The sequence below is a fragment of the Myotis brandtii genome, unplaced genomic scaffold (assembly GCF_000412655.1).
Source record: "Myotis brandtii unplaced genomic scaffold, ASM41265v1 scaffold604, whole genome shotgun sequence".
Taxonomy (NCBI): domain Eukaryota; kingdom Metazoa; phylum Chordata; class Mammalia; order Chiroptera; family Vespertilionidae; genus Myotis; species Myotis brandtii.
Window position 1 is genome coordinate 1,842,855 of NW_005370286.1, and position 19,187 is coordinate 1,862,041.

General features: G+C 55.7%; 3 protein-coding genes across 3 annotated transcripts in view; all 3 read right to left on the reverse strand.

Moving 5' to 3' along the window:
• The window catches only part of CALY (calcyon neuron-specific vesicular protein), a 7,931-nt gene extending 7,338 nt beyond the window's left edge, over positions 1-593 (reverse strand). Inside the window, exon 1 of the mRNA XM_005879698.2 lies at positions 481-593. The gene's annotated coding sequence lies outside the window, so the exon portion shown is untranslated. The remainder of the gene's footprint in view (positions 1-480) is intronic.
• A 2,516-nt stretch (positions 594-3,109) lies between these two features.
• FUOM (fucose mutarotase) lies at positions 3,110-6,957 on the reverse strand. The gene is made up of 6 exons (XM_005879665.2): positions 6,827-6,957; positions 6,106-6,174; positions 4,692-4,762; positions 4,430-4,528; positions 3,649-3,722; positions 3,110-3,398 (listed from the first exon to the last, which is right to left on the reverse strand). Exons 1-6 carry the CDS (start codon positions 6,909-6,911, stop codon positions 3,332-3,334), a joined length of 465 nt encoding a protein of 154 aa, XP_005879727.1. The 5' UTR covers positions 6,912-6,957; the 3' UTR covers positions 3,110-3,331.
• Positions 6,958-11,802: 4,845 nt separating this feature from the next.
• Positions 11,803-17,954, reverse strand: ECHS1 (enoyl CoA hydratase, short chain, 1, mitochondrial). The gene is made up of 7 exons (XM_005879666.2): positions 17,733-17,954; positions 17,104-17,231; positions 15,456-15,555; positions 14,096-14,200; positions 13,534-13,653; positions 12,762-12,829; positions 11,803-11,949 (listed from the first exon to the last, which is right to left on the reverse strand). Exons 2-7 carry the CDS (start codon positions 17,209-17,211, stop codon positions 11,884-11,886), a joined length of 567 nt encoding a protein of 188 aa, XP_005879728.2. The 5' UTR covers positions 17,212-17,231; positions 17,733-17,954; the 3' UTR covers positions 11,803-11,883.
• Between the last annotated feature and the right edge of the window lie 1,233 nt (positions 17,955-19,187).

Sequence of the window (19,187 nt, forward strand, 5' to 3'; positions counted from 1 at the left end):
TCGGTGCTGGGGCGCGACGCTCCTTGGTCAACCCCTTACTCCCCTCTCCCTACGCGCCCCCCCCCAGACAGACTGGGGTCCTGGAACTGGCCCCCCCTCCATCTCAGGATGGCCGCAACCGCTGACTCAGATTTGCGGGGCTGGAGCCGGTCACGGGGAGGGGCTGCGGTCACCATGGCGGGGGCTGATGTCCAGCCGTCCTAACCCACCCGAGCTTCCCCGCTCCGCTGAGGACGGGGGATGTGCGAGGCTAGACACCGCGGCCCTTCTGGACGGTCCAGGCCGCAGTTCGCCCCGCCGGCCCCCCAGTCGTCCGGGTCAGCGCAGACCCCACAGGAGGACCCCGGTCCGCCACGGGGCTCCCCTCCATACACTCCTCCTGCACACGCACCTGCACACCCGCACACCCGCACACCCGCCTACCGCCGCCCTCAACCCCACCCCCAGGGCTTCATAGGGATAAATGTGGAAATGGCTCACAAGCGGCTCCAACGCGCTGCTGCGGCAGAATGCGGTCTCCGGAGGAGGATGCGGTTCCAGACGCTTCGCAGCCGCAGTCGGGGTGGGGCGGGGGAGGGGCCGACAGCCTCACACCCCCTCCGACGCGTGCGCGCGCGCACACACCTCACGCAGGGCACAGCGCTCTGGCCAGCTGAGGCCTGACTGCTCCTGCACCTGGGCGTGTCGGGGCTCTCAGTCCTGGATTCGGTCAGGCTCTCAGACTCTCCCTCCCGCCTGCCTTGGTCAACTGGGTTGAGATCCAGCTGGGTTTGGCCCCCACCCACTCGGAGGAGGGCCTCCTTCTCCTGTTTCAGCGTCTGGAGCTCGGGGCTGCACGCTTTCCTTGGGTAAGCCAGTCACGCCTGGTCACTGTTGCCCCGGCACCTGCTCGGTGCTGGCAGAGAAGGCGCTCAGCAGGTGTTTGGTGAGTGTCATGGGAGACGTGACCCCCCTCCCCCAAGGGCTCAGCCCTGCTCACAGCTGGAGGACAGCGGTGGCAGCAGCTGGATGAGCGCTCCACCCCTTTTGCTGTTGAATACCGTCCCATGTTCAGATGGGCCTCCTTTTATCCATCCGTCCACACAGGCCTCTGGACCGCTGCTGGTTTTGTCTGTTCATGTTGCATGGATGCTCTTGGAGTCCTTGTTCGGACACAGCTTCATTTCTCTTGGGCGGGTACCTAGGAGTGGAGTTGCGAGGTAGGATGGTAGTTCACATTTCACTTTTAAAGAAAATGCTAAAATAAAATTTTTTTCCAAAGTGGCTGCACCATGGTACATCCACCAGCCATGCATGAGGCTTCAGTTTCTCCACACACCCTCCTCAGCACTTGCTACTGTCTGTCTTTTTTTTAAAAAAAATTATAGTCATCTCTATGAGTTTGCTAGTCCCACCCCCTGACCTCAGAGGAGGGGAGAGGGGCTGGAAGTTGAACCAATCACCAGGGCTAAGGATTCCATCAATCATGCCTATGTAATGAAGCCTCCATAAAAACCCGAAAGGACAGGGTTCGGAGAGCTTCCAGGTTGATGAACACATGGAGATTTGGGGGGACGTTTCCCCAGACCTTGCCCATGCATCTCTTCCATCTGGCTGTTCCCGAGTTGTATCCTTTTATAGTAAACCAGTGATCCAGTGAGTAAAACGTATCTGGGTTCTCTGAACTGCTCTGGCAATTTGGTCCAACCCAAGCAGGGGGTCATGAGAACCTCCAACCTATAGCCAGTTGGTCATTGTTATTGGTGACCAGATTCATTAAAGGCCTCAGTGCCAATACAAAATGGGCAAGCATTCATGTCACCAAAGAGTTGAACCCAACACCTTTCAGTGCATGGGACCACACCCAGCCAACTGAGCTGCAATGGCCAGGGTGATTTCCAAATATATTTCATTGTACATTTGAAATGTGTAGTTTACCATTGGTCAATCAAACCTCAATAAAACTGTTTAAAGAAAGGCCCTTGTGTGCCTGGCAGTGGCCATGGGGTCTGAGGTTGAGCCCTTGCAGTGATGGGCCCAAGACAGAGTCCCTTCCCCAGGCTGAACCCCAGATCTTCACTCAATGGGCTTGCCAGCCCCCCAGGCTCTCTGAGAGGTCAGGACACCAGCCCCCACATGGGAGCCTCTGCCAAGCCCTGAGGGACAGAGACCCAGGAGCCCCCAGTCATCCAGCTCCCACATTCACATGGCCGTAGGAAGATCTGGAGGAAGAGGGACCTCAGGGAGAGACCCTGGAGTCTGGGACAATGGCTGGCGGGAATTTCTTCCAACCTGAGACCCAGTCTGAGCATCTCGCCGGGTGCCATCAGAGACTCACAGGCTCCCTTCAGGCCAGCCCTCTGCCTGGGCAGCTCCTATCCTCCCATCCTTTGCACCACCCCACCCTCATTTCCCAGGACAGCTCAGGCTTTAGTCAGTAGGCACTCAACCACTGGGCTGAGGGACACACAGGCATGGGGCCCAGCTGGCACCCCAGGCAGCTCAAGCCCTCCACCCAGGGCCATCCTACCCCCATCCCACCAGCACCACCTCCAGACCAGCCCTGCCACCTGCCCTCCTGCCTTTGGGGCTGAAGAAAGGGCCTTGGTCCCCTCTCTAAGGGCCACCCCAGTGTCTGCAGCTGGAGGAACTGATGCATAAGCCTCCATTCCACTCAGGGCCACCTGAGTGGCAGCTGCACCTACCTCCAGTCCTGCAGTGTGCGGTCACCATAGCCCCCCAACCAGGTCCCCAGGTCCTTAGGTTGCAGGAGGGTGTCTACCTGTGTGACCTCTGGTCTCACACCCAGGAACTCACCGAGTCAAGAGGCCCAAACCTATTGGGAGGTGGAGGCCTACTTCCCATCTGAGGCTCCATCTCAGGCACCTGGGGGCTGCCCTCGGGAGCCAGCAGCCTCTCTGTGCTCTGCCTTTGTGAGTGAGAATGGTACTGTTGCTTAAAACTTTGGACTGAACATTGACACTTTTCCATATTTCTTTTTAAAAAATATTTTTTTTATTGATTTTAAAAAGAGAGGGAGAGGTAGAGGGATTGAAACATTGATGAGAGAGAAACTTCAATCAACCACCTTCTGCATGCACCCATTGGGGATTGAGCCCGAAACCCAGGCATGTGCCCCGACTGGGAATAGAACCAGTGACCTCTTGGTTCAATCATTGAGCCACACCGGCTGGGCTCCATCATTTTTCAGATAGAGGGAATTCCAGCCAATCAGCAGCCCCCCAAAGACCTGCCAGTCACGCGCCCTGGCTGGGTGAGGTCTGCGTGCTGCCAGGAGGGCAGGGCCTGCTGGTAGTGTTGTTGGGCTCAGGGGTCCTGATTCCTCACCCATCTAGAACAGGGCTTCAGGGGCCAGCACCCCCTTCTTGAGGATGAGGTTTCCGTAGAGGGCCGTCTCCCTGCACAAGGAGCTGAGCTGAGCCCAGAGCCGAGCCCAGAGCTGAGCCAGGGTGCCCAGACCCCTACTGTGCACCACCGCTGGACAGCTCAGTGACCCCACTCCCTGGGGACCATCTGTCTCAGGGGGGCAGGGGCCGAGCAGAGGGTGGGGGAGCTCTGGAGTGGGGAGAGGGAGGGCCTCACACTCAGCCCAGACCCAGTTGGACCCAGGCAACCCATCAGGACCCAGTGGATCCAGCCAGAACTCACCCAGTTGCTACAACAGCAAAAGCCTTCTTGGCTTGCTGATAAAACTCAAACCTCTCTATCTTCTCAAGGGGGCTCTGGAAGGCAAACCAATGTGGTTGAGGGACCCTGCCCAGAAACCCCATGGGCCCAGCAGGGGCATCAGGAGGCATGGTCTCTCTGAGCTTCATTTCTCTGGTTCTCCAGGCCAGGGTCCCAAGGATGCTCAGCCTCCTACCTGCAAGGACCAGGCACTGGGGGTGGGGTGGGGGGTGAGTGGGAGGGAGGCAGGCTGTGGTGGGTGAGATGCCTGCTGTGCTTGGTGGCCGCCTGCCTGGGACCCCTGAGCCCCTCTGATCTGCCCCAGGGGTGGGGTAGGGGAGCCACTGTCCAGGACAGGAGCCCCAGGTGTCCTCTCTTCAGGTAGGTCCTACCCAAGACCTGCCTGTGTGGGTGGTCCCGGGAGGACAGGCTCAACCCCTTGCAGGGTGGGATGGCGTCGGGGGTGTCACACAAAATCAGACCAGGCCTCTGACCACAAGATGGGGGCCTGGGGTACCCTACTTGCCCTGGCTCCACTTGGAGAGGCTGGGATGGGTAAGGGCCCCTAGGCAGACAGGTCAGGATCCTGGGAAAACATAGGAAGCTGGGGGCCGGAGGGTGGTCCCACGGTCACGCTCCCACTGCGGGTGAATAGGCGCTCACACAACCATGGGGCAGAGTTTGGAGCCTGTCCTTCCTTCCTCCCAGGCCTCCAAGGAAGCGTAGAGGGTCCCAACCCCGTTCTCGGGGGCAGCAGGCTCACCGAGCAGCCAGCCTCCAAGAGGATGGACTGGTAGCTCTTCCACACCGGGGTCTGGAGGCCCCTCTCCTTGTCACTGGACACCAGCTCCATGACAGCAGCCTGGGACAGAGGGGCCAGTCTGTCCCTGGGTGCCTCCAGGCCCCCCTTGTTGGGTGATGGTTAGGGCTCTTCTGATCAGGGTTAGAACCCTTTGAGGACACATGCTCCCCCCCCCCCCCCCAAGGCAGGTGTGCCCTCTGAGGTCTGGAAAAGGGGCCCTCACCGGACTCTCCACATAGGTGTCCAGTGGCAGCAGCTTCAGCACGGCCTCCAGGAGCTGCGGGATGCCCAGGCCTGAGGGCAGAGTGCTGGCCTCAGACTCCAGCCCTTTGAACCCAGGTGCCCACAGCACCACCTGGTGGCTGGGCCTGGCCACACGGTCTCACTCAACCATCAGGGACCGACTTGGGCCCAGGATAGAGGGGCCACAGGCCAACTGCTGCCCCCCTGGTGACACTCATGGAGGTCACACTGGTGTCTCCTCACCCTGGCCGCTGCACCTGGCACTGTCCTGGCACTGGGCCAGCCCTGACCATCCCCTTCACTCTGCACCATGCAGGTTGTTGGAGGTACCCTCAAAATCTATCCACCAGGAGGAGCGCCCTGACATCTCCTTGACCCCAGAGGCTGGGAGTTGCCACCTTTAGCCTGTGACAAGGACAGTGGGGTCTGGGAAGAGGCCTCTTTTGCCCAAGGTGCCCCCAAACCTGTCCCACTTGGCTCCCAGGCCCGCGCTCTCCCATAAAGTGAGTTTCTGGTTGTTAAAGTAACACCTGCTCATTGTACAAAATTGGGAAATACAGAAGCCTATGAAAAGGAACCGGCTGTAATCTTACCACATAAAGGAAACCTGCTGCCATCGAAGCTCATCTTCTTCTGCACGATTAGACTTTTCTGCCTGTTTTTGACTCTGAATCCTAATTGCTTGTTCTCCACTAATGCGCACGGTGTGTGTGTGTCACTTTTGGTGGCTGCACTGTGATTTACTTAAACACCCCTTATGTTCCAGCTTTTCCCACGGCCCACCTGGTCCCACCCTCCTCGGGAAGGAGAGCACCTGGTCACCTGGCCCAGGATCTAACCAAGGCCGGCTGGTTCAGCTCCCTGAGTGGGGAGTGGTAGCCAAGGCAATGGGTCAGGATGGGGCCCTCACCCCATGGCTCTCCTACTCAGAACTGCTGGCTCTGCTCCTACCATCCTCTCTGGAATCTGGCTCAAGGTCCCTCCCAGCCTCACCTCCCATGCACCGTGAGGGTCAGAGGCTCTCTGAGTATGTGGACACCTGGGGCCTGTGAGGTCAGGTCACCAGTACTGGGATTTTTACATCAGGGTAAAGGCTGAAAACCTGACTGACCTGGGGGAGGTGGGGGCCCCACTGCTCAGTCAGCCAACACGATGCCTAGCCTCCATTTCCCCATTTTCAAGAAGTCACCAAGGGGTGTCAGAAATGGAGCAGGAGGCCCAGGTCACCTCTGGGGGGTGGGGGCTGCAGGGAGCACCTTGAGGGTCCTGGCACATGGGTCGCTGTGGGTGCTTGGGGAATGGGTGGAGGTGGGGGCAGAGCTGTAGCACCTGGGGAGCTGGGGCCAGGACCCCCCACTTTTCCAGCCCCGCCTTGCAGGAGGTGGCCTGCTCACCATCTGCGCGGATCTCCTCTGGGCCACACTTGCAGATGGAGGAGGTGGGGAAGTTCATGTCTGCAAGAACTGAACGGCCAGCTGGGTTAGACATCCTGGGGTCCACATGGGTGTTATGTTACACCATCTCCGCTAGCCTCCCCGCCCTTTCCCAATAGGGAAATCCAAGGGCCAGGGAGGAGAGGGAGTTACGAGGCGAAGGAGCAACTGTACAGGTGTTAGCAGGATGAGGGCGGAGCTTGGACCTGCAGCCTGCACCCTGAATCCCGCCCACAGCCCAGGAAAAGAGAAACAGCCCCAGACACCGGGGACCGTGACCCCTCCGGGGCCATGTGGGGAGGGGTCGGCAGCGTGAGCAGCACACAGGGCTTGAGGCCCCTCCCCACCCCTTACCCTCGGCTGCGGGAGCGACCTGCCCCTGCCCCGACTTAACCCTGTCTGGGCCAAGGGCACTTGTCCTCGTGACCGCCTGGGGCCAACCAAAGCCTGGGCTGCGGCCTGGGCCAGCCGGAGCCTCGGGAGGGGGTGGAGTCCTGCTCCGAGGAGGGACAGGGCGGCCAAAGCAATGCCTCCACCTCCGGACCGGCTCTTCCGGGCATGGGGACAGTATGGGCCAGGACCCTACAGGGAGTCCCCACCCCAGCCCGGGCGCCTCCCCTGACTTCTGCCGCGAGGGTGGGGCTCCAGATCCTGAGGCTCGGCCCCCCGCCGACTCACTCACCGATGGTGTCCCCGTGCCCCATCCGCGCCAGGGCGTAAAGCAGCTCTGGGGACAGAAGCGCCGGGATGCCCTTCAGCACCACCATGCTCGCAGGAGGAAGGGGCGTGGCCGTGGGCGGGGCCTGCAGGGAGGGGCGGGGCCGCTGGAGCTGGAAGGGGGTGGGGCTGCGCCCGGGTGTGTGGTGTGGGACCGAGCCCAGAAGGCACCCTGCAGGGCCTCGCGTCCTTGGCCAGTTCAAGACCCGGACACCCGCGTGTGTTTCTGGTCGGGGCTCCCTACCCGCTCCCATCCCTGGTGTCCTGGGGTAGGAAGACCCCGTGGTGGACTTACTCCCTGGGCCTGCCCTGGAGAGGACCCCAAGGGCTGTGTACTGGGAGCACCTGGATGGGGCTCTCCCAGCACCGCCCACCAGCTGAGAGCCACTGTGGCCTGTCTGGATTCCTGACCCACTTAGACTGTCAGAAAGAATAACTGACTTAGGGCTAAGCCCCTAAATTTAGGGACCATTTGTTATGCAGCAATAGCTGACCAATGCAGGTGGCTCCTGTGCCCTGCTGACACTGCCCTTGGCCTCCAACCTGTGTTTGCTCTCCCAGGCTCCTCCCCCCACTCAGGCTGTGGGGCAGACAGCAGCACAGGCCCCTGAGTGCACTGGCCTAGTCACACCCTCACTTACGAACCCACCACCAAACTCAATGCTCAGCCTGCAGATGGGCTCTGCTTAGCTCCAGTGGGCCTCAGCCCTCCCTGCTCTGGCTCCTCAGCCCTCACCTTGCAGGGCTGCCCTGCTTGCCTACCCACCTACCTGCCCTGCAGCCCAGAGGCCAGCTCAGGCCAGGCTGTCTCCCATCAGAACCCGCCATCCTCCACTTTGTTCCCAAATGAACATTGGGCTGTGCGGCCAGTGCTCTGGCCACAGCCCTCAGCCGTGTGGTGACACAAGATGCTCAGAGCCTGGCAGCTCCTGGGAAAGATCTGTGTGTACATGAAAGACAACGAAGCCACAGTGAAACCCTGAAGGAAACAAAGCCTTCTCCACATCTTACAGCTTGGCTCTGGGGGCCCGGCTGGCTGAGGGAGCCAGGTGGGAAACCCAGTCTGGCGTCCGGCAGTGCCCTGAACACACAGCCCTGGCCGGGTGGTGCAGAGGGTGGCAATCAGCAGGGCCAGCAGCCGATTCCACCCAGGGTGAGGGTTGTACCTGAGCAGTTTCTACTCTAAGTTTAAGTGGAGAGACTTACAGTCAACATTCGCCAAAGCTTTATCTTTTTAGTAGAAACAGATGAGGGGAAAGCTGGTTTTTTATAGATGAGAAGGAAAAGTTTCCGTTTCAGAAATAAACCAAACCCCTAAAACAACCTGAGGCCAGAGGTCACTTAACTCAAGAGGGAGTGGAAGCTCACGCTGGGGTTTGTGGTCCGTCAGTCACAGTAGAGCACATGGCCACACACTATAGCAGTGATGGCGAACCTATGACACGCGTGTCAGAGGTGACACGCAAACTCATTTTTTTGGTTGATTTTTCTTTGTTAAATGGCATTTAAATATATAAAATAAATATCAAAAATATAAGTCTTTGTTTTACTATGGTTGCAAATATCAAAAAATTTCTATATGTGACACGGCACCAGAGTTAAGTTAGGGTTTTTCAAAATGCTGACACGCCGAGCTCAAAAGGTTCGCCATCACTGCACTATAGTCTTCTGACAGCCCAAGGTCCCCACATACCCCAAGCCCCGGGCCAGCATGAAGCCTGACAGAAGGTCCCATTCCACCAGGCCTGGGGGGTAGGGGGTGGACTCCTTTTCCTGCAAGTTCTGGAACCCAAATAAGCCTGTAGTGACAGACTTCTGAAATACGCTGGCTCAGTGTGAACCATTCTTGGCTTCCGACTGAGTACGGCGAAGACAAGGGTGTGAGGTCTCAACAAGATCCTCAGAACCGGTCCCACTCCACGTTGGGGACCCGCAGCTCAAAATCAAAGTGTGGAGGCCACTGCCCAAAGCATGTGCAAAGTAAACCAGTGAACGAACGGTTCTCTCAATTTTATTATTTACTTATTTATTTTTTAAAATTTTTATTGATTTCAGAGAGGAAGGGAGAGGGAGAGACAGAAACATCAATGATGAGAGAGAATCATTGGATTGGCTACTTCCTGCACGCCCCACAGTGGGGACTGAACCCACAACCCGGGCACGTGCCCAGTCCTCCTGGTTCATAGGTCGACGCTTAACCACTGAACCACACCGGCCGGGTGGTGTTCTCAATGTTAAGGCTTCATCCCTGGATACTCGGCTTGTCTACTCACATCTAGGATAGGTGGCACGTCAGGCAGCAGAGCCCTGGTCACACATTCAGCTTCAATGAGTGAGTATTTCCACATCTACCTTCATGCAGAACACCCTGCCTCCGGGCTCGCTGCTCCAGGGCCGGCCCACTGCAAGCAGCTCCCCTTGTGCCTACTTCTGTCATCAGCACGCGTCAAAGCGTAAAGACCCGAGGCTTCTCTGAAAAGAATCTCTGTTCTCAGCACCGGGAAGAGGGCTGATCACTTAGAGACACCGCCACTTCCTTCTCAAACTGCTCCCTTCTGAAGCCTGATCTGGATTTCAGATCTCAGCACAGAACAGACCTGGTGGAGACTGAGGAGCTAATACCTGCCAGGCAGACAGTCTGCACAGCGCGTCAAACTCTTGTTCTGACCAGTGCCCCACTTGGCTGCATAAATATAACCAAAACACAAGGGCATGTGATCTAAGGCGGTCAGACAGCTGAAGCTTTCAGATCATTTCAATTCTTTCTCGGATGCAGGTGGGTTTCTCCTTGGTGTTCAGCTCCATCCCAGCCCAAGGCCATGACTCACACATGAAGTGACCTCAGCCATGGGGCCAGACTGGGGGGCACATGGCAGCCAGCAGGGCCGCACTCGCTGGGCCTATCTATTACGTTGCTTTGCTTTGTGCCCCAACATGGAAAGCCAGCAGGGTCCCTCACCGTGGAGGGTCTAAGGATGTTCTGGGGCTCCCATGAAGCCCTCCCAGGTGGCAGGACATGGGTTTCCTTCCCAGGCCACAGGACTTGTTCCTCTCCCACTGGACGTTTACTCGAGAGCCTGGTTTAAGATGGAGGGTCCAGAGTTCTGAGCTGGGCTGTGATGTGAGAATTAAACGGTAGACATCCAGTGGGGGCAGCAGGGTGGTTTCCTATAACTAGGGTCACTCGGTTACCCAGTGACCTATGTGGTATCTGACACTGCACAGTGACCCAGGGGATGCAGCTGGCCCTCCCCAAGAATGAGGCCAGCAGAGGGAATTTAGTGCGTAAACTGTCTCCCCCAGCAAATGGCACTAAGTGTGACAGCCACCACTCACATTTCTGTTCGGGCACCTCCTACACCACGCACGCAGCAGCTCTGATCCAGGCCCGGGAATGGGATCCCGATGCAAGTCCTGACATCAGGCTTGGAGACTCAGCCAGCCCAGCACTGAGAAGAGGCCCTGCTGACCCACAGCCCGAGTTCCCTCACGTGTAGCCCTACAACGTGGGGGCTCCTTCTCACAATCTCAGACATGCTCCACTCAAGTGCAAGGTTTCCTGCTCACAGTGTTATCCATGATCGTTCCGACAGCAAGAAGCGATGCAGTCTAACCACTCAACACCTGGGGAAGCGTAAATTACAACATACCGACAGCATAACACACTGCAGGGCCATTTAAAAGGACGCTAGTAGGAACTGTTCTGCAATGAAAAGAAACTATTACATGTTATGGCCTTGATGGACCTTGCTAGTAGGAATACTGTTCCGCAATGAAAAGAAAAGAAACTATTACATGTTATGGCCTTGATGGACCTTGAAAACATTATACTAAATTCAGAGACAGGAAGAAAGCAGTGTAGAGGGTGCCAGGGGCTGGCGGGGGTGGGGAAAAGGGAGCTGGAGTTCATGGAGATGGTCTGTTTGGGTTGATGAAACAGTTTGGAGGTGGACGGTGGTGATGGCTGCAGGACTCTGTGAACACACTTAATGCCACTGAAATGTACACTTTGAAATGGTTAAAAATTCCCAGCAGCTTGTATGGCCGGAACATATTTGACCACAATTAAAAAGAATTCTAGCCCAGCCGGCATGGCTCAGTGGTTGAGCATCGATCTATCAACCAGGAGGTCATGGTTCGATTCCCAGTCAAGGCACAAGCCTGGGTTGCAGGCTTGATCCCCTGTGGGGTGTGCAGGAGGCGGCCGATCAATGATTCTCTCGCATCATTGATATTCCTATCTCTCTCTCCCTTTCCCTTCCTCTCGGTAATAAATAAAAACATATTAAAAAAGAAAAAGAGAAGACGCTCAGGTCAGAATGCGAACATTCTCCAGACACCGATTCTCACAACTCCACACCGTTGGAGAGGAAGTGCACGCACCTACACTGCTCTTTAAAAGAGAGGGTTTATTTGTCTAAAATAATTTGTCCTCTTTCAATGGAGGTTTTAAGGCAAAGGCAGCAGCTCTTACTGGTCTTTGAAGTTGGCCTTTCTCTTCTCCACAAATGCAGTCATCCCTTCTTTCCGGTCCTCCTGGGGGAAAGGGAATAAAGCAGAGCTGGACGTCACATGTCCTAGTGGGTCAGGCACAGGGCTCTCCACACTCACAGGCGGGGGGACAGGGAGGGTTCTGCAGCAGGACCACCTGGAAACCTGCGAATGGTCCGGATTCCCTGACCGAGTAGGGCTGGCCTGGGAATGGGTATTTTTACATAGCTCCTCCCCTCACGCCCGTGTGGGGTGTGCAGCAGGCGGCCGATCAATGGTTCTCTCTCATCATTGATATTCCTATCACTCTCCCTTTCCCTTCCTCTCGGTAATAAATAAAAACATATTAAAAAAGAAAAAGAGAAGACGCTCAGGTCAGAATGCGAACATTCTCCAGACACCGATTCTCACAACTCCACACCGTTGGAGAGGAAGTGCACGCACCTACACTGCTCTTTAAAAGAGAGGGTTTATTTGTCTAAAATAATTTGTCCTCTTTCAATGGAGGTTTTAAGGCAAAGGCAGCAGCTCTTACTGGTCTTTGAAGTTGGCCTTTCTCTTCTCCACAAATGCAGTCATCCCTTCTTTCCGGTCCTCCTGGGGGAAAGGGAATAAAGCAGAGCTGGACGTCACATGTCCTAGTGGGTCAGGCACAGGGCTCTCCACACTCACAGGCGGGGGGACAGGGAGGGTTCTGCAGCAGGACCACCTGGAAACCTGCGAATGGTCCGGATTCCCTGACCGAGTAGGGCTGGCCTGGGAATGGGTATTTTTACATAGCTCCTCCCCTCACGCCCAGGTGATGTTCACTCAGGAACCACGAACCTCTGTGTCAAATAAACTCTCATCTACAGAGAACCTCGGATGCACGCTATTTGGGTCCTTCACCAAATCATCATCTGAATTCAGCAGTACCCTGGGTGTCATGAGGCAGGAACCCAGACTCTACCTCAGCCTCTTTTCCTGTGTGTACACATGTGTATACACACATCTGCACTTCCTCAAGAGCCAAAGCCATTTTTTATCTTTTTTTCATAAAAAACCTATATATGACCTTCTGATAATAAAAGAGGTAAATCTGTATTAGAAGAATGACTTCCTTTGTCACTGGCAGAAATCCTAGAAAACATTGTTCTAAACCCCATTTCAAGTGACTGGAGTGACAGGAAATCATGGGTAAATGGACTGCATTTAAGGGCCACCGGGAAGACCTTTTGTGACAGGAAATGGCCTTGCTCTGTGCGTCCTTCTGAACTTCCACTCACGGATGGAGCCCCTGACCCAGCTACGGACGCTAGCAGCTCTGACCAAAGGGTAGTGGGGTTGGCTGATGAAGTCTACCAGGACATTCCCAGCAGCTTGTGTGGCTGGAACACGTGTGATTCTTTACTTGAAAGTTGTTTACTCACAGTAGCAAAAGTTGAATAGAAGATTTTCTTTTCCAACTTATTTCCCTCTGTTAATGTCATTTCAAAAGCTGAAAAAGAAAACCCGGATGTTATGAAGTGAGAAGCTGGAGCTGGGAGTGCATTTCTGTGGTGGCAGAAAACAGTCTCCAGAGCCCCATGCACTTGCACCTGATGTAGAATGTGGCCTGGGAAGGCCTGACAACCCCAGCTCAGTGCCTCTCCCAGAAGAGAAGGTGAGAAACTGCATGAAAGGTGGGATGCAAACAGTCCAAACACAGAGGAGGTGAGGCAGCCCATGAAACTGTTTTAAAAGTCTCAAAGGTCCTGGCCAGGTAGCTCCGTCGGAGAGAACGGAGCGCAGGGCGACAGCAGCGTGTGGCCTCTGTCCTGGCTCCCACGGGGTCCCGGGAGTCTGCGCCCCTTGGGCCAAGCCTTGGGCTATTTGCACAGCCCCTGACCACTGAGGAGCAGTCTCTCCACCCAGCTCCCAGGGAAACGGAGTTTCTCAGAAGCCGACATCAGGCCTCCCCCCTGCACAGCCAGCACCTGTGCCTGTCTGTCTCCCAGGATGACATATTCTTGGTCTCAGTACCAACGGGAGCTCAGAACAGAATTTGTGAGCAAGCAACTAGAAACAAAAACTCTACAAAGAGCCAAATTCAAAATATTGAGAATCCCAACAATTTTGTCCAGGATGGGCGCCTAATTCAGAGCCAAACTGCTGAAGCCGCACAAGTCCTGGTGGCCTCTCCTTCCCCCGGCACAGCCCTACCTGCATTCACTGATTCTTTGGCCATCGCTGTTATAATTTTAGAATTGCTGGCAATTTTTTCTGCGCACTGGATGGCTTCATCCACCAGTTTCTCAACAGGAAAAATTTTGCTTACAAGACCTAAAACACAGAAAGGTGAACATGAGGAAGCGACTCTGGTTATGTGTCGACACTTTGAGAGCGGAGGTCTTTTGGGCTGTTAACAAGGAGCTGCAGCAACACAGGGAGGGTTCCACCTCGTCCCCACGCTGGGGCGATGCTGCGGGCTGCAGGCGTGGTCACTCGACGCTGACAGACCATATCACCGAGCAGCGGGGACAGGGTGCGCTGCCAGGTCTCAGAGAATCCCCATTGCTTACACTGAGCTCGGGAAATGAATGGTTTAACACCATTCTGTAACCTGTGCATATGCTTCCGCTACTCTTTTTACATATGGGGTGTCCATACAGGCAGCGGTCCCTTGGGTTGTCAGGACCCCTGAAAGCACTGTGCTGATCGCCCACAGGGGCACCTGCAGGCAACTCTCCCCCCTCCACTCCTCATGGGGGACCCCGGCCTGTACCTGCTTGCTTGGCATCCTGGGCTGAGATCCGGTCACCAGTGAGGACCATCTCCATGGCCAGAGACTTTCCAACAGCTCGGGTCAGCCTCTGGGTGCCCCCCGCACCTGCAGGGGCAGAAGGCTGTGGGTCTCAGCGGGCTGTGGCCAGTATAAGCCGACATGCACAGACACAAGTTCTGAGGGGCTGAAGATGGGTCTCTCAGGTGGGGCGAGGCAGCCAGCAGGGGGGAGGCAGGAGACCCGAGGAACCCTGGGAGGCCTCCTTTCCATGCTCAGTGCCCCCCCTCCACCTGGCACCTCAGTGCCTACATAAGCACCTCACACAGGAGTCAGACTCCAGACAGATGCACGGAGCTCGCAGCTTCCAGCCTCAGACCTGGCTGGGGGGAGGCCTCTGATCTGACCTGCTCCTCTCAAGGTCTGGGCCTAGAGCAGGGCTCCCGCCTCCTGGGGCACTCTGAATGTGCCCCTCTCCCCCAGCGTTCTGCGGGTGTCCAGCCTACAAAGCTCCCCTCCACGCGCTCCCGTACCCCCCACCAGCTGGAAAGAGAGCGGTCTGCCCAGTCACCTGCCCCATGGTGAACCCCAGGCACCAGGGCGAGTCAAGGGGACCACCTGAGGGAGACAGCACAGTGCAGCAGACTCCGACCTTGGGAGCTGGGACAGGAAGAGCCCACAGGCCGCAGAGCTCATGCGGGCTGTCCTCGCCCTTAGCCAATGGGACACACTTTCCTGCCCGCCCAGCTGGCTCAGGAGATGCCCTGGGCAGAGACGTGGGGCAGAGACCTTGTGGGGACATAGGCCCGGAATCCTGACCAGGTGGACCGCAGGGGTAGAGGTTGCACTGTTTGCCCATTGCTCCTGCCGACCTCCATGTGTGGGGGTCTGATTTCCTGTGCTGCTGAACTTGGGTGAGGCCATAAACTTGCTCTGGTCACTGGAACATGAGCAGATGTGACATGTGTGACCTCCGGGCACAAGCTATCAGGGCTGGCCCTCAGGCACCATCTTTCGAGCTTCTAATCTACAAGGACCGTAAGCCAGTGTGTGGTCAGCCTTCTTAACAGCATCTGACACGGATGTGGCCATCACCAAAAGAGCTGGCATAGTTCCGTGACCCCCATGGCCATCTCTGAGTGCTGTTATGACCACTTACACTTAGTGAGCTGGGGGGCAGAGGGCGCAATGGGCAGACACAGGCAGCCACCCGTCCGGTGCTCACACGACAACCCCACGTCCCTCGTCATGTGCAAGCCACATGCTCTGCCTGTTCCTGGAAAAGTCCTCAGGCCCCTAAGAGGTGGGCAGACTCTGGGGAGTGACCTGAAGAGCTTATGCTGGAGATGTCACTCTGCTTTACCTGGGATGGTTCCCAGTAGGATTTCCGGCTGTGCAAACTGGGCTTTCTCTCCAGCATAAATGATGTCACACATCATAGCAAGTTCACAGCCGCCACCAAGCTGCAAAACATGAGGTGTCATCAGGGGAATCCAATCACAAAATCACTGTATTTTCTTACTTAAATATTCTATTAAAATGAAACACAGCCTTGGCTAGTGTGGCTCTGTTGGTTGGGCGTAGTCCCATGTACCAAAAGGTTGCAGGTTTGATTCCCAGGCCTGGGTTTCGGGCACAATCCCTAGTAAGGGGTATGTAGGAGGCAGATCAATGTTTCTCTCTCTCTCTCTCCCTCTCTAAAATCAATACAGTGTGGCTCAGTTAGTTGGACGTAGTCCCATGTACCAAAAGGTTGCAGGTTCGGTTCCCAGTCGGGGCACAGGCCCTGGTTTCGGGCTCAATCCCCAGTAAGGGGTGTGTATGAGGCAGATCGCTGTTCCTCTCTCTCTCCCTGTCTCTCTAAAATCAATAAAAACATATTTTTAAAAAGAAATTAAATAAGTAATTTTTCTAAAAGAAAAAAAGAAACACTCTGGGGTATAGCAAAGATTAATATAGTGGTGCAAAGTTAGTAAAGTGTTCCCAAGAATTTCCTATAAAAAGGCTGAGGCTGCCCAATTTTCTGTAAATGGCCAAACAGCAAACACTTTCAGCTTTGTGGGTCCTAAGATCTCTCTGCGGAGGCTCGAAAAGTAATTTTTCTAAAAAAAAGAAAAGAAAAGAAAACAGTCGGGGGTATAGCAAAGATTAACACAGTGGTGCAAAGTTGTTAAGTGTTCCCAAGAAGCTATAATAATAAAAGCATAATATGCACATTGACCAAACGGCAGAACAGTGGAACGACCGTCCGGATGACCTTCTGGACGAAGCCGGGGCTGTGAGGGCCGCTGAGACAGCCGGGGCTGTGAAGGCCTACTCTTGCACAAATTTCATGCATCAGGACTCTAGTTTCTTATAAAATGGCTGAGGCTGCCCAATTCTTTCTGTAAATGATCAAACAGCAAACACTTTCGGCTTTGTGGGTCCTAAGATCTCTCTGCGGAGGCTCGAAGGCAGCCACAGGGAGTGAGCAAACCAATGGGCATGGCTGTTCCAATACACTTTAACCGCTGATCCTGGCTTACCCCAAGGGAGCTTTATTAAACAGTCACAAAGTGAAATGCTCTCATCACTTCTCTTCAGGCTCTGACCAGCCCAGCATCTCTGAGCAGTCGACACGCCTGCAGGAGACCTCAATGCACCAAACAGAGGACACAGAGCTTTCAACGGTAGTTAAAGAGGTTAGTTTATAGGTGCAGTGCAGGTCGGAAAGTCATTACAACTGTACAAAAAGCCAACGCGTATGCCTTCAACATAGCAGAGGGGAGGAACATTACAGGGAGTCACAGCGGTCGTCATGAACACTGGGAGAGAGGGGGCGCTGACAAGAGCAGATCCTGAAACACCTCCTCTCCTTACAGTCCTTGGCTCTTTGGCGTCGAGTGGGAAAGGCCTCCTGGCCGGGGAACTAGACTTAGGCCTTTTCAAAATAAAACCGGTTACATGTCACACTCACAAGTACGGTTGCATAAGGAATTCTGAGCGCGAGGGAGACTCGGGCTGACACTCACAGCGTAACCATTGACAGCAGCGATGACTGGCTTCTTGACCCGGGCGAGATGGTCCCAGTGGCTCAAGAACCCAGTGGAGTAACAGTCCTGGAATCGCTGGTTCTGCATCTCCTTGATGTCGGCTCCAGCTGGTGGAAGTGAGGCCACAGTTACCAGAGTGCAGAGACCCCAAGAGGCAGCTACGGAGTGTCCACTGTGAGCAGGCACTGGGGCTCCTGGGGAGACCTGGCTTGCGCAGTGATGGACAGTGGCAAATCGCTGTGATAATGCTCACAGAGGTGCTACGGAGGGACCCCGGGACAAGAAACAGACTCAAGGTGGGCTCGGAGAAGGCTGGGCTTATTCCTTGGTCACTTGAGCCCTCAACACACGACACCTGACTATGGAGGAGCTGCACAGACGTACTCTGCTGGCAGAGCACACCTGAGTGTTAGACATACCGAGCAGCTCAGCCAAGCAGTTCCCCAGCCCATTTCCATTTTACATGTAAATCAACCCCAAGTTGTCTGAGCTTTTCTGACCCTACCTCGGAGGTGTAAGTCTGTCTGCAACACCACACCATGGGCGTGATCACGGTCGGACCCCCCCTTGTAGACCTGGGTGACCTGCCACCACGCTGCCCACCACACCTGCAAACGCCTTCTCCCCGCCCGTGAGGACGATGGCCCCCACGGCTGGGTCCTTCTCGAAGGCCTCCAGCGCCTGGTTGAGCTCCTTGATCAGGCCGTCGCAGAGCGCGTTGAGTGCTTTGGGGCGGTTCAGTCGGATCAACCCCACGCTTTGGTTCTTCCCCTTCTTTTCTGTGATGATGTACTCAAAGTTAGGCCCTGGGACAAAGAGAAGAAAGGAGATTTTTATTCATATAGTGTAGGGAGCGGCTATAGGGTCAAGCCTCGGACTGACCTGTGGCAGAGCCACATACAAGTCCCAGCTTGGAGGGCAGAGCCCTCCTTAGTGAGCTTGACCTTATGGTCCTCCCTTGTTCCTAGGTAGCTAATGGGCTGTGGGGGGTGCAGCAAGTGCTGCCAAAACAAAGCTTGAGTAACGAAATAGACGTGACGCTCCCCTTGCTGCTTTGTGTGCTCTGACTATAAAGTAAAGCTTCAGCTTACAGGCTGTCACTGTTTCCTCATCCAGGCAGTGGTCCACCTGGCCCCAACCGGAGTCTCTTGTCAGTCTTCTCTAATCCTTCACCCCTGGCCTCAGGTTCACCCCTGGCTGTGCTGGATGGAGGTTCAATACAGGCATCAAACTGGGGGATGTGTCCCCGTCAGTGGACACAGTGACCTGGACAGACTTGAGGGACCCCTGACCGTCCCTGGTGGCTGCAGCAGGCAGCTCTCAGCCACATGGGTGGCCGTCCCACCACTCTGCTTCCACTGATGTTTGAATCTTAAGTTAAAAAACAACAACAACAAAAAACCCAGCAATGAACAGCCCACAGCAGCCTTCCTTCTGAAGGCCTCCGTCAGCACGAGAGACTTGTGATTCCGCAGAAACAAGGGAGGAGGAATCCGTGTTTTCAACCAATGCCAACTAGGTGACGGGACTTGGGCTGTGAACAGAACAGAGCTCTGGCCTTGCTGAGTGGACCATCCAGTGGGGAGCACGCACAGGCACGGGTGACTTCCACCTCAAAACTGTCCGCCCAGACGTGGGGGTCAGCATTGACCTGGAGAGGAAGAGGGTTGACCTGAGGAGGCAAAGGCGTGGGTGTGTGTGTCTGCAGGTTGGAGTGGCCGCTTTCGTGAACGGTAACACGGGATCACAGTCCCTGCCCCGGGGGCTTGCTGGGGAGAAACTGGAACAACAGGTCACCTGTCGGGGGACCTGGAAACGGTTGCTGATTACAGCCAGGGTGCAGGAGGGTCAAGGAGAACTCAGGGTAACGCCGACACGACTCGGTACTTGGGTCGTGAACTGGATACAGGGGTGAAGGGAAAGGACCCGGCAGGACCGAACGCGCGACCACTGCGATGCCCGCGGCTCTCCCTGCACAGCCCCTTAGAGTCAGGCAAACCCGCGGACTCCCACAGCCGGCTCCAAACACGACGTGGCCCCGACCGATCCCCAGGGCTCAGGGA